The sequence below is a fragment of the Cupressus sempervirens genome, chromosome 10, assembly GCF_028749045.1.
Source record: "Cupressus sempervirens isolate cs-2001-9-10 chromosome 10, ASM2874904v1, whole genome shotgun sequence".
NCBI lineage: Eukaryota > Viridiplantae > Streptophyta > Pinopsida > Cupressales > Cupressaceae > Cupressus > Cupressus sempervirens.
The window spans coordinates 143,605,546-143,620,885 of NC_143127.1; the positions used below are offsets into that span (position 1 = coordinate 143,605,546).

Here is a 15,340-nt window from a genome sequence, read left to right on the forward strand (position 1 = left end):
GATTCAAATTTACTTCTATTTGGAAAATTGTACCATTTTCATCCAAATTGTAATTCTGATTTTATTGACTATTGTAATTTTAAGAAAATCAAGTTTTGGAAGATTATCATTTCAAACGTTTTAACACTATTATATGAAATGGGTTTTTTGTGTGTTAGGACTGATGATCTTCCTCTAGAGAATTTCGATGCAATCTATCTTTTGGACTACATTGGTCCTGATAGCTTTGTCAGTGAACTATCTTCAAAGGTGAAAAGGTTTAACAACTTGTCTACAAGGTATTCCTATTTATTATGATGTTGAAATGTGTGGACTGACTTTAAATAGTAATGTAATTTTGTTTCCTGATATTATGCATCCTAGAATTCAGAATAATTCATTTATAAGCAAATCGCACAATTTGATTGTGTTTGTAACTAATTCTTGAATTTTATAATATCAGAAATTAGCTTTTATTTATTTGCAAAATAAGAAAATGAACCCATTTAAAGGTATTTTACTCTCAATAAAGGGTAAGGGCTTTGTCATTTTGGAAAGAAATATAATATGTTTTGGGCTCCATGACCTCTCTAGGAAAGCATAGAAGTAAAATTTGATAGTTCTCTAAAGGGCAACATGGTGCTTATAAATTGAAATGTTCCCATTTGAGAAACCTTAGGAAATAGACAAACCCTAACATGTCCAAATTAGAATATTATAATGTTTCTTTAATAGTCATCTTAGTTAGTCTTTAGTTTATTATGTAGTTTCAATTGTTGTCTTTAGTGTGTAAAGAATGTATTTTGGCTAAATAGAGGAAAGTATCATTTCCTAGCAAGAAGTTCACTGCCACAGAGAAGTTGGAGATCATTCACATAGATATGAGTGGTCCCTCAAGAACAAGAGGATTCTATGGTGAAAGGTACTTTATGATTTTTTGTTGATGATTTCACTAGAATGATGTGGGTAGCATTTCTTTTAAAGAGAAATTTGAAGCTTTTGAGAAGTTTAAGATATCTAAGAATTAAGTTGAGAATGAATCTGGTCTTAAGATAAAGTGTTTGAGGTCTAATAGAGGAGGATAATTCACCTCCAGAGAATTTAACATATTTTGTGAAGAGAATAGAATCAAAAGGCAGCTATCTTCACCTAGAACACCTAAGCAAAATGGGATTGCTGAAAGAAGAAATAAGTCTGTAGCAGAAGCAGCAAGAGTGATGTTGTTTGGAAAGAAGTAGTTAATACAACAGTGTACACTTTGAACAAAGTACAGATCAGAAAAGGTATGAATAAGACACCTTATGAACTATGGTTTGGTCATTCACCATCAATTAAGTATTTCAAAATATTTGGGAGCAAATATTACATTAAGAGAGATGATGGCATTGGTAAGTTTGATCCAAGAAGTGATGAAAGTATGTTTCTTGGTTATTCATTGAAAAGCAAGGCATACAAATGTTTTAACTATAGAACTAAGACAATAGTTGAATGTGCAAATGTAAGGATTGATGAAAAGTTTGGAACTAAGGAAATGGTAGATTATAATTCAGATGAAGAAGAAGAAAATTCTGGAATTGTTAGACAAAGTGCTGAAGTTTTCTTTGAGACTAACAATGATTTTCAAAATGATGTGCTAATTGTTGAGCAAAGAGGAGAGAAGAGATCTGAACCTAGAGAAGAGATAAGAGTTGAGATGTCAAATCCTACCTCTAATGGGAATTTGACAAAGAATCATCCTCTTGAGCAGATAATTAGAAGCAAAGACAAAGGTGTGATGACAATAAATAGAGTAAATAAGGAGATATGTTTGATATCTCAAGTTGAACCTAAGAGCGCAAATGAAGCATGTAAAGATGATTGTTGGATTCAAGCAATGAAGGAAGCATTAGATTAGATTGTGATGAATGATACATGGAAATTAGTTCCTAGACCTAAAGACAAGAATGTGATAGGAACCAAATGGGTATTCGGACACAAGATGAATGAGCAAGGCGAAGTTGTGAGGAACAAGGCTAGACTTGTACGCAAGGGATATTCACAGCAAGAAGGCATAGACTATGAGGAGACATATGCACCTGTAGCCAGAATGGAAGCAATAAGGATGTTCTTGGCTTATGCAACGAATAAGAAGTTCAAGGATTATCAAATGGATGTTAAATTAGCTTTCTTGAATGAAGAACTTGAAGAAGAGGTCTATATTGAGTAACCTAAAAGTTTTCCTTTTTTAGAAGACATACATGGTATGCAGACTAAAGAAAGCTCTATATGGTTTGAAGTAAACACCTATAACCAGGTATGGAAGGTTGGACAGTTATTTGGCAAATCTTGAATTTGCTAAAGGTACAACATACAGTAACCTATATTTGAAAGAAGTTGAGAATGGTTTGCTGATTATTGCAATATTTGTTGATGACATCATTTTTGGAGGTAATCATGAAGCAAGTGATAAGTATGCTGAAGAGATGAAGAATGAGTTTGAAATGAGCATGATAGGAGAAATGAAGTTTTCCCTAGGATTGCAGATTGTACAGAACATTGATGGTATTTTCATATCACAAGCCAAGTCCTTGAATGACTTGTTGAAAAGGTTTGGCTTAGAAAGTTGTAAACTTGTTGCTATAGCTATGATAACTAGTCACAAGTTATCCAGCAAAGACGAGACATCTGCAGTAGAGAAGAAGTATAGATCCATGATTGGAGGTTTGTAGTCTCTGACTCACACCAGACCAGATATAACAAATGCAGTTGGGATTGTAGCTAGATTTCAAGCTGATCCTAAGGAGTATCATTTTGCAGCAATAAAGAGAATATTCAGAGATTTGAAAGGGGCATCTGACTATGGGATTTGGTATGATAGATCGAGTGATTTCACTCTATGTGCATATACTGATGCAGATTGGGCAAGCAATATGGATGATAGAAAGAGCACCAGTAGTGGAGCATTCTTTTTTGGAGGAAGATTGGTTTCTTTGCTAAGAAAGAAGCAAGATTGTATCTCGCAGAGTACAACACAGGTAGAGTATGTTACAACAGCAAATAACTATAATCAAGTAATGTGGATGAAGCAGATGTTGAAGGATATTAGAATTGAGTTTGAAGTACTTGTTATCATTTACTCTGATAACACAAGTACAATATGTCTAAGAATCCTGTATTGCATTTTAAGACTAAGCATATATCTATTAAGTATTATGTGCTGAGAGAGAAAGTAGGAAGAAATCAAATTGGAGTATGTGAGTACTAAAGATCAGATTGCAGATATTTTTACAAAGCCTTTGCCTAAAGATACATTTGAGTACTTAAGAGGTATGTTTGGGGTTATGCCCTTGTCTACTTTTGAGTAGATGATGCAGTAAGTGCATCAATCCAGTAGTACAAAGCACTATTGTTTGACTGGACTGAATGCTGATGCTTCCCGTATGGGAGAGTATTTGTGATGAATTGAGTCATTGAGGATTTTTGGTATAGAACAGTGTCTTTGGACACTTGAGCTGGTTGAAGACTTGGTGCAACATATTAGCAATTGGTATATTGTAACATTGAGATTGAGAACTTTGACATTAATGTCAATGGGGGAGAATATGCATGAAAAACATCTCGTAAGTTATGGGGGAGAAGAACTCCTAAACAATGGGGGAGAGATAACTCTTTAGGGAGATTTAGAAAGATTCATGTAGCAGGAAAATTGTTTAGTGTGAAGTAAACAATTGATGTCAAAGAAAGTGTGAGGAAGCAAGAGTATGCACCTATTGTGGTTGAGATTTTTCTTTTAGCGTGTGGACAATTGATGCTAGTCAGTAGCAGCAGCAGAACACTGTTTGGTATTCTTGGAACTTAGATGTTTTCATCTATGTTGCCATCAATGCCAAATGGGGAGATTGTTAGCATGAATGCTGATGATACTACATTGGGGGAGTATCTTGAGCATTGAAGAGTATTGACATGTTGCATTCATGACTGTTTTTTTCATTGATGTCAACATAGCACGGTTTCTATAAAGATTGGTTGAGAAGTAAACATAGATCTTGATGGTACGGACAATGGTTTGATTGTTTGGTGTTGCATAGTCATGGACATATTTTACACTATGTCCTGATGACGTGGTTAAGTGAGCAGAGTCTAAGTCGAAGACGTATAGAAGTTGTACGTGATTTACAGAGAGCAGTTCAGAGACAGAGTATTGGGAAAGTAGTTCCTAATGTTTGTTAGCTATCTTACATCTGAGATGCACAGTTGGGCAGTGATAGAGGACAGTCAGCTGATGACATCAGCGAGTGTGGAAGCCCTAGTATTGCATGTGTGAAGTTTTGCATAGACTGTGAACCGACAATGCTATTGTAAATTTAATTAATTAAAGTTTTTATTATAATTAATTGAGAAAGCCTCAAGGTCGACTCAACAAATTATTTTGAATATATGGTATAAAGGAAAAATGTTTTCCTTGTTTGTAATGTATAGTGATCGTTGTATGAAGTGTGAAGTGCGAAAAGGAGTAGAGTGCCTGAGGATTGTGTGTAAGTGATCCAAGGGATTATTGGATGCGAGATTTGTGATCTGGTTACAAGATCTGAAGGAGCAGAAGTTAGGTTGACAGGTTAGAGGAAGAGGATGGAACAGTATAGTACAATTCTATTATTTTGCAAGGAATAATACAGAGATCATTTGGACAGTGGATTCATTGGTCTTTCCCTTGAAGCTGTTTGGGCAATGGGTCCAGCTATCTTCCACAACTCCTAACAAGGTTGGCACAACTCCTAATAGGGTTGGAATCTCCTAACAGGGATTCAAAGTCTTCTAATAGGGCCTCACTCATATGCACTGAGTGTATTCATAGACTCCTAATAGGGTCCATCCTCTAACAAGGAATATTTATATTAGTACATCATCTTGTGGGTACCATCACCACCGGGGTTTTCGCTTTGATCAAGGGTTTCCCTAGTTAACATATCTGGTGTTATTGTGTATGAGTATCTTGTTGTGGTTTTAGTTTATATTACTCATATGGTTAAGTTTGTTTAAGGTTGATAATTGTGATAATACTTGGATAACTGATTCACACCCCCCCCCACTTAGTTATATCAGTGGACTTTATATTCGAACAATTAGAATATTATAATGTTTTTTTATTGGTCATCTTAGTCAATCTTTAGTTTATTAGGTATTTTCTATTATCTTCTTTAGTTTATGATTGTTTTTTAGAAATTTTGTCTTTGTAAATCTATATAAGGAGCTTCCACATCCTTTGTTTAATACAATAACTACAACACCACCATCAATTTACCATTATAGTCTAAGCTGAAATGGTGTGAATATTGGCATAGTGGGATGTTAAATTGTTTTGTTGTGGTTCAAGCCACCAAGGTTCAAATCCCATTGGGGTGTCATTGTTGAGTTCCTGTGTTGGGGATGATGTTTCTTGTTTGTGACTTAATTGGTTCATAGCTTTGGGTGAAAAACATTCACCTTTTCAAGAATAGCTGAAATAATTTAAAATTACTATAGAAGATGACACATCTAAATTAATAATATTATTTTAAGTTGGGCCAATAGTTTCATATTTTAGGGACTTTTTTTTAAAGCTGCAGCAATTTGGTATAGCATCCACCTATAAACTGCAGTGTCAGGTAAAATTTTAAATGTGACCAGTGATGCTGGCATGACACATCCTTTGATACCACACAGGCTTGGGGAAGATTGGACCTCACAACCTTGTCCTTTATAACAGGAAGTTCTCACCATTCGAGCCAGACCCCCAGCCCTTATTTTAGAGACAACTTAAATATTATTATAATTAATTAAATTTATTTTAAAAGAATTAATTACAAAGAAAGTATTTTAAAAAATTTTGGAGGGAGATTTTAATTTAATGGTTTCTTTATGATAGGTTTAAAAGGTTGTGCTTGGCATCATTTGGGATCTTGATTTCACTTGGCATTTCTCATGTTGGAGTATTAATGTTCAAATTCACAAGTGAGAACGCAAACCTTTGGCTGTTTGGAGGTCTTGGAGGATGAAAACCTTTTTGGGCTTCCAATTTTGAAATTGGGGACAAAAACTCTCATTTCTATCAGGGCATCTCCACATGGGGGTTGCATTGAAAGTTGAAACTGATTTGGGAGAGGTTTTTGTCAAGTTTCCAGATTTGGTGATTTCATTTCATTCAATATACTTTAGTAGTGAGATTGCAACTATTACAGCAGAGTAAATTGAGCTGTTCACAGCCTTAGGTTTTTTAAGTAGGTTAATTATTTTTTGGCAGAATTTTCTATCCACAGTTTCTGCTGTTTTTCTGTTATTAATTGTGTAATTTCCTATGTAGCGTCCCCGGACTGGAATTATGCAACTAAAAATAAAACATAATTTTTGGAAAATGTAGACTTTTTATCTTTTCTAAATATTTGGAATAACTAAAGCAGCTAAATGTAAATACTAAATATGTACTACCTCTAACCCATGCTGATCAGCCTTGTTTTGTGAAGAATTGAGATCAAATACCGAATAAACCTAGTGCAGCAAGTTAAATCTATTTAGTAAAACTAGAGTTCCAATGCAGATTACAGCAGCACAAAGACATAATTTATAAATAAATAGCAGCTTAACCATTTATGGTTAAACTAACAGAGAATCCAGCTCTGTTGAATTGTTTCTAGCAATGCAAGGAGCAGAGATTATGAGAGATTCTGCAATTACCCTATCATAATATCAGGTAAATATATACTAGTAACAACTTTGATCTATACCTAATTTCAGATAAAACTCCAATAACAACCAGCATTTAATCATTTATTTCAAATCACAATACTTCCAGCATATTTAAATAAAAATTCTGATTGCTACAATCTGAATTAAGTTACAAATATTCAACATAAGTTGCTGGACCACCAATATAACAAGTGATAATGTATGCAACATAAGCAACAAACCCTTATAAATTGCCCATATTAGGTCTGCAATTTATCTGAAAATGCCTTTCAATGAGCCAATAAAATATTTTTCTGATTTGCTTGCAAATATTAATAAATTTAAATCCCCATAAGCTGAAAATAGTTTCAAATCATTCTAGTGACACTGTATCAAGCTGATCGTGACTTTAATCTATAAGCCCCAGTGCAATCCTTGAATAGAATTGCCTAAAATGGAAATGAGGGTTTTTGTTCTCTTGATCATGCAACCAAGGGTTTCGCTCTAAAGAACTTCAATAAGAACTTGTTTGAAACTAATGACATAATGGATACTTTGATGTGATCGTTGACTTCTCTTTTATAGATTCTATACATCAGGCCCTCTATTTTATTCTTATTTTGATTTATACATCCAAAGGTTCTTTTTTGACTTACATATTAAAATAAGTGTTGAAAGTAGTTATATATTACAAAGACCTGGATTCTTCATCACTGTTATTGCCATGAGAGTAACTATCATCGTCAGACAACTTGCTCTTCTTCTTCCTCAATGTTTTTTTTTCACTTTCAAGGTCCATAGCTTGGTTGTACACATTGTCATTTGATGCCAAAGGAGCGATCTTCATTTTCCTTCTTAGGGAGGATTTCAACGTCTTCGCGAATCAGTGGTTCTTTAGGTGGCTTGCTGGTTGATTCTCCATTTTTTCGAGCAACTCCTTCAATCACTGACCATACCTTCTTACGTTCTCATTCTTCCCCTTCTTTGTACTGTATATCTCGTCCACGATCTTACTGTCGGCTCAAAGCAATTTGAATTCGCTTTTAAATGTTTTTTTCAACTCAGCCATTTATTCACCTTTGTCTTAGCTATGTTGAAGATCTAGGCAATATCTATTTTGTGTAGGGTTGCTAGAAGCTGCACTATCCATTCATCCTTACCAGTCACCCCATTGGCCGACCAAATTGTCTCACTTGTTCAATAGTGTCGTATGGGATCCTTCCCATCCTCTGTGCAATTAAGGCAATTTCTATTTGTTTGCCATTATTGTGTTCTGCTTTACCCTTGGTCTGATGTGAACTCCCAATTTTGGTATATTGGAACTGAACAAATTGTTCTGATTACCATGCTCCTCTGTCCTCTTGACACCCTCAGACGCACTCATATTCCCTATGTCTATGTTCTCGGTCTCCTCTACTTCTCGTTGAATTCTTGGTGGTGTAAGGGTGAGATGTCACAACCTATGTCAAGTATCCTCGATTAGTTTGCATACATCATCTCCCCCTTGCCAAAAGTTCATAGGAGTTGAATAGAGACTATACATAGCACTAAGAATCATCATTGAGTACAACGTGAAAGTCAAGAAAAATCCACTCTATGCTTTTCTTTTCCATCATGGTTAGTGAACAAAGGTCATATTTCTTATTTTTGTATTATTGTAAAAATATTCCAGAAATATATTTGTATTGTCTTATAGTTACTATGTTTCTCAAACTTGCCAAAACAGGTTGAGCTTGCGAAACTAAACAACTAGACAAACAATCAGGAATACAATCTATGAACTATTCGGTAAAGATGCTAGAGATAAACTATGAAAATTAAATTAGGAACTTACTAGGGATTTCATAGTGGTATTAGAGCTAAGCATCTTGACAGACTAAGGGCGTTGGGTAGATTGTAGTATGAGCAAACAACCATATTCACATGTTATTTCTACCTTAGGAGAAATAAGATGAATGTAGATCTTAATTGAGAAGAAAAAAACAAAATAAACATGGAAGATTAGGATTGACAAAATACTAGCACTAGGGATATATTGAATGACTTAGGAGGCCAGTGTGAGAGTCCATAGTCTTTGCTTAAATATGTACAATGATGAATCAACTCATGCTGAACAACATTAATCAAAATAATGGAGGGAATAAAGGGGGTCACAACAAGGGGCATAATGGTAGACGAGACAACCTAGTCAACAATAGAGCTATCAACCAAACTATTGAACTAGATCAATCAATATTAGGCTATTCATGCCTAATTTCCATCCTTAACTAACAAAAGGAAATAAGCCAACTCTATAAGAACTCCAAGATTAGATTCTTCGGTATTGGGGAATATTAGGTGATTATTTCTGGTCAAAAAGGTTCTCCAAAGAATATATGGACCTCAGGATGAAACACAGGTCCAAGAGGAGGAGAATTTGTAGCAATGATTTACAGAGGAAAGTTGGGAAACTATTAATACCCTACTATGACGTATCAGGAAAACCTTAGCCAAGGGTCAAAAATTGGACATGTTTCCAATTAAATCCAATGCATGTAGGTGAAGCCATTAAATATGCTTCTTAGGAATGAGTATATATAAAAAATGATAGAGGGAGAGGTGATAAATATGAACAATAGGAAGATACCACCACAATAGCCTAAAATAGGCAAACCCCATGGAGGATGCCAACACTTTGCACACACTCGCACTAATACTCGCTTTATTAATCCTAAGCAAGCTTACTTAAAATTGTAGGAAAACCCAAAGAACAAATAGACAACAACAAATAAAGATATATTAACAACAATTAAATATTTTTCTAATTTATATTTACTTATTTTATAATGAATTTGAATTTTTTATTAAAATTTTTAAATTAAATGTGAGTGAATTTTTAATTTTAAAATTTTTAGATTAATATTTTTTTAGCTCTTTATATCTATATTTTAAATTATTAATATATTTAGATCTAAGTAATCAGATCCCTGCATATAGGCCTAGCTATTGATTCCAGTGTAATGTCGGTGCTAATTCCTTCCGGATTCCAACAGGATTTTGACTGAGCATCTGGGCAGAATCTGTAGGAATCCATGGGCACCCAAGGCTGTGGGCGCCCAAAAATGGGCCCCACGTGCCATTTGTTTATTTATATTTAAATCTAAAAGGCATCTAAAGCCCTGATTTCGACCATAAAGCATGCATTTGGTCATTTGATGATCATTCATCTTAAGCATTTTCACAATTTTATTAGCAATTATGGATTGATGAGTATCATGCTTCTAACTTATTATTATTATATGTTTGAAGTTTTGAAACAATGATGAATGATCATTGAAAATTTTACATGTATATGCATATATACCTATGGTACTAGAACCCACCCAAAAGAAATTATTTGCCGAATACTGAAAACCGAATATGAATGAGAACCAGGATCAAAAATATAGATTTAGATATTTTCCTTTTCTAATTTCTATTTGAATTTTACTTTATTTTATTTCTTAATTTGGATTTAAATGACATTATTGTTAATTCGGTTAAAGGTCTTGGTTTGTAGTTTTTTGACTTATTTTTAATTGCTAAATCAACTTATAATTATTTATGTAGCAATTATGTATCAATATTGCTTTTAAAGTTGTAAAACCTCCTATAACAACTTAGAAAATTGTGCTAAATATATATTTATGCATGTTTAATGATCGTATCCAGCTGTATCTCTATTAGGGGTCTTCAAAATTATGTCTGTATCCATACCCTTGTCCATACAACTTTAATCTAGACTGATGCACTTTTACCATATACCCTTCCTTTTTAATATTTATGTGTTTTTTCATCCCTTTCCTTATCACTTAACTAACTTGGTTAAGATAGTGTTTCTATGTCAATGGTTGATTACATTCAAAATTATTATTAGAAATTGGTTCTGCCATTAAAGATTCTGACTTACATGCATAAGATAAACCTACCTATATTCATTAATATGCTTGAATTTTCTGGTATGAGTTTTATGTCACAGATATTTAACGAAGTTAGACAAATGGTTCACACATTCATTGGCCCTTGTTGTAGGTTGATTATTCTTGATCATCATATGACAGCGATGGAGAGACTTCAAGCAAACAAGTATGATGATAAAAATATTGTTAAAGTCATAGATATGAACTACAGTGGAGCAACTATTGCATATGATTTCTTTACCAAATTATTACTATCAGAAAATATATGCTCTGGAACTGTCTCCACACATGAAAATTGTCAAAGAAACTCATTGGTACCCGAGACAGATATGGAAAGAGTTTGTCAACTTTTTAAATATGTAGAAGATGCAGATCTCTGGAGGTGGAATCTTCCTGACAGCAAAGCCTTCAGCAGTGGATTGAATGATATGAAAATTGAATTTAGTTTCCCAAAGAACCAAAAGCTATTTGAACAGGTATTACTTTAAACTTGATAGAGAAACGTGATAATCATAAATGCAACAGTGCTAGTTTCAAGTCTTCTCTGTAGGAAATCCTTAAATTTATTCATTCAAGTCAATAATCTATGGAGAGTTTCTCTGCACTGTGTTGCTATCAGAACTCTTTAAATCTTCTCTGAAAGCATCCTAAATGTGCTTGACCCTTCTATCCTAGATTTTGATTTCAAACAAGTACCCCTTGCACTAGGGGCATGAAACTAGTAGGGCATCTATATCAACCTGAGATATGTAGTCTTTGTAAAAAGTGAACTTTGCTTTTGATTCATCTCCTTGATTAACTTGCTAATACAACGATTAAAAAATAATTTGCCAAATGCATACTTAAATTGCTATTATTTGCTAGGAATTTTCCGTGACAAAATCATGTCTCCTGAGTCCTGAAAGTATCTCATCTTTAGTTGCCTTTTTCATTTGTTAGAATCTATTATGGATTTCCTTGTCATCTTGCACATGGTAGAGAAAAAAGAGCAAGCAATTATAAATAAATCAGTTCATCTATTCATTCATTCAAATCTGCTGAATATGTTGATAATATACTGATTGGATCTGAAGGTGGAAGGGTGAATGGTCATTGTAAACTTTTTGATGTTCCTTGCTGCATTCTGTTGGGAATTTCTGCTTCAACCTTTTTGTCATTTCTGACTAATCCTGATAGAATTAGTCCATTAACAAAATTAGAATTGCTGGGTGCACAATTTTGCCTCTGTGAGCTCATTTGAAGGAACTGAAAACATCCCTCTTACACAAGAGGAAAAAGATAATATATCTTGGCCGAATCTAAAATCTTCCTGGTGTGCATCAATTTCATATTTTACGTCCTAGATTATAAAGGGCCCTCTTAGAATGGATGTGAAAAATAAGTTCTATTGCAGAGATTGAAATCTTTCATTTAGTTCAGAGAGAAAAACAATATTATGTGCTCATAAATGACTTCAAAGTAAAGACAATATAAGAACTAAACATTTAATGTAGATAGGCTTGCATTTATGAGTTTTCCTACAATTTCCTAGGCAGGTTACACATCTTCTGACATGGCAATATTTGACAAGTATTTGTGATACTTGCATATTAATCTTTGAGTAGTTGACTGATGTAAATTGAAATAAAACAAACATATTAGGGGTGGTGGTTATTGTTTATAAGGAAGCCCCCCAATGGCAGAAAACAGTTTCCTAACTAATGTCTGTTAGAGTTTGAGAGTATGCAGTGACTTTTTGCAAATGGAAAAGTGAGATAACTTAAGAAGCGAGAGCATTTTAGCAGTAATGAGTCAGATAACTGTTTTTCTTCATCTTTACAATGAAGGGATATAGGGGGAATTTAAGTTAATCTGCCCTTGAAAACAATTTTAGAGCTTGAAGGTGAATTTCCTTTAGTCTTTCTTCCACTTTTTAGGTTATTTTATTTAATCAACATTCCCATAAGGCCAGAGATTATAAAACTCAAATGGTGAGGGAGAATTCACATATACCTACAGCACTAACACGTGCAAATTGGGCGACTGAAGTGAAACTTCAATGTGAAAGATATTAATTAGAAACTTACTATTTCGGCTTTCACATTGCTTTAACTGAAAATATTGTTATTCCATGTCCAGATGCACCTCTACATAATTTTTGTACGATAAATTAAAATTGTAATGTCCCCCTCAAAATGTCTCGTTTAAGTGGGTTTAATTTAATTATTTAATATTATGTTTCAAAAGTATAATTATAAAACTAATATTAAGTAATTAATTATGCGACTATATAAAATAATTAAATAAAGTCATTTTAAAATATAATTGAAAAAATTGTTGTATGGGAAAACTCAAACTACAAGATTTATCTCGGGAATTGCCAAAGGTGTGTGTAGAATAATCAAACCTTTAGATTTGTGAAATTCACAAATTATTCTCGAGATGGAAGCCAAGCTTCCATTTTTGCCAGTGGAAAATCTAGCCTAGATGGAAGTTGAAGGATTCACTCAGAATCTTCAGTCAGAGCTTAAATGAAGATTTACAAGAGTTCTTAGTCATATAATCTCAAGATTAAGGCGAAATTATATTTGAATATATTAAGAGGTCTACTATTTGTTCTTCGGATTGCTTGATTTTCCCTAATTTTATACGTGTTTGAGCATGTGCAACATAGGAACCCATTATTGGGTCCTGCTTTCCAAAGTGTTGTGTGTCATATTTAAGCTAAGTTACCGATTCGGATGCGAATTCTAGAAGTGGATATGGGATGCGGGGATTTTTTTTTTTTGGATGTGGATGCGGGAGGAAACTTATATATATATAAGAAATTTACAAAAACAAATGATTTGATAGTATGATTATGATACTTAACCCTTTATCAAAATTCAAGATATTTCAAAATTCATATGATATATCAATATGTGCTTGTCCAAAATTAGAGTTTAGTCCTAGACAATAAGTTCAAATAAGTCATGTTCAGGATTCCAACAAAATCAAAACTTAGGTAATGTTTGAAAATTCAATCAACTAATATGCATCGGAGTCTGAATCATAGAGATTCGCAATGGCAATACAAACTAGAGACCAAATGAGAAGTGGCTGTAGGTGCAAACAAAGTTCCAAAATGAGTTGTGAATGCTTCAACATTCATCTTTAGGGTTTCATAGCAAAAAAAAACCTAAAAATATCAATTATAACATGTGCATATTGGGTAACTTAAGTGTTTTTTGGGTTTTTTTAATTGTTTTGGCCGCTAGGCCCCTAGATGCTCCTGGATGCGTCTGGAAGCCTTGTGAAAGCTGGTCGAAAGCCAGGCATAGGCTTCTGACCAGCTTTCACAGGGCTTTCGGACGCATCTAGGACCCATCCACATTCGATAACACACTCGAGGGTTTCCAAGAAGAATTGATAACTTAGTATTTAAGTAATTGGATGTGTTGGTCCCCAATTACTATTGTTGGTTGTTAGTGGATGTATGAGTTTGTCTCCATTCACAAGATGATGTAAGCGATTGAAGTGTTTGTAAGAATTTGGTATAGCTTTGATACCATGTAAGAATTTGCCTAAGGCAAGAATGAAATGCCAAGATCTAGAAGCTCAAGAGATAGCACAAAAGAGACAAGATATGATCAAATGACAATGGATATCAGAAGATTGGATATGAGATAATTGAATATGAGATTAATACACACTAAAAGTGCCTATATATAAAGGCAACTAGAATGACTAGGAGTCAGCAAAGAGATAAGGATTACAACTTAGCACATGTCCACCAAGAGTGGATTATCCTCCATTGAGCACAGGAGTTTGTGCGATGATGAAAGGATAAGTTTACATAGGTGTATCTCATAAAGAGATGTTGTAGAAACCATGTACTCAAATAAGTTGCTAACTCCTGTGTTGTCAACAAGACAACTCATATGACTATGCATATTCCTAGGTGTCTACATGACAACTAATATGCTAAAGCATTAACCTAAGAAAACTTAAATAAAGTCTAATAATAGTAAATACTTATTTACACCAACACCCCTCCTTAAGTGCAACTTAGGGGAATGCACTTAAGCTCACAAAAGCTAGATGAAAATGCATGATGGGTCCCGACTACTAGGCCATGTTAGGTACCCATGTACAAATGCAATGCTCTACATACAATGCAATGCAATCTCTCTAAAAATGGAGAAAGAGGGAACCTCATGGGAAAAACCTCCTCCAAAAAAAGAGATGAAGAAATACAAGATGCCTGCAAGGATGGAGTAATCAAGACCCCCCTAGCATGGCATACATCATGCATGTACAAGCATATATCCCTCATAAGAAAAATACATGATGGTATCCCCCCATATTGAATAATCTCCTGCAAGGATGTCATGAAGACAAAAAATATCCAATGCCTACAAACGACATTTCTCCCTTTAGGAAGGAGATACACCAAGTATTGGTGCAAGTATACTTCCCATTGTGGATGAGAAGATGGATGAGGAATCCATATGTAGTATGCCATGGATGTTGCCTCTGAAGTCTGCTCATATGTTGAGAAGTCCTTGATGAATGTAAATGCCACAAGCCAATCTAGTGGATGCCCAAAAGAAGGTGGCAAACAAGGTAACATGTCCATGTATGAAAGTGAATCAAACTCCAAAGACAAGGAATCATACTTATAGGAAGATATGGGAAGAGAAGCAATGTAGCTTCCCCTTAGCTCTGATACCATGTAAGAATTTGCCTAAGGCAATAATTCAACACCAAGACCAAGAAGCTCA

General features: G+C 34.2%; 1 protein-coding gene across 3 annotated transcripts in view; it reads left to right on the plus strand.

Annotated features, from left to right (window-relative positions):
* Positions 1–15,340, plus strand: part of LOC149532991 (DHHA1 domain protein) — a 122,755-nt gene that overhangs the window by 55,427 nt on the left and 51,988 nt on the right. For all 3 annotated transcript variants that reach the window (XR_016357282.1, XR_016357283.1, XM_089805440.1), the window contains exons 2-3: positions 159–278; positions 10,711–11,074. Coding sequence is in view for 1 of the 3 variants with exons in the window: in XM_089805440.1 (XP_089661566.1) it covers positions 159–278; positions 10,711–11,074 (484 nt within the window). In the remaining 2 variants the exon portion in view is untranslated. The remainder of the gene's footprint in view (positions 1–158; positions 279–10,710; positions 11,075–15,340) is intronic.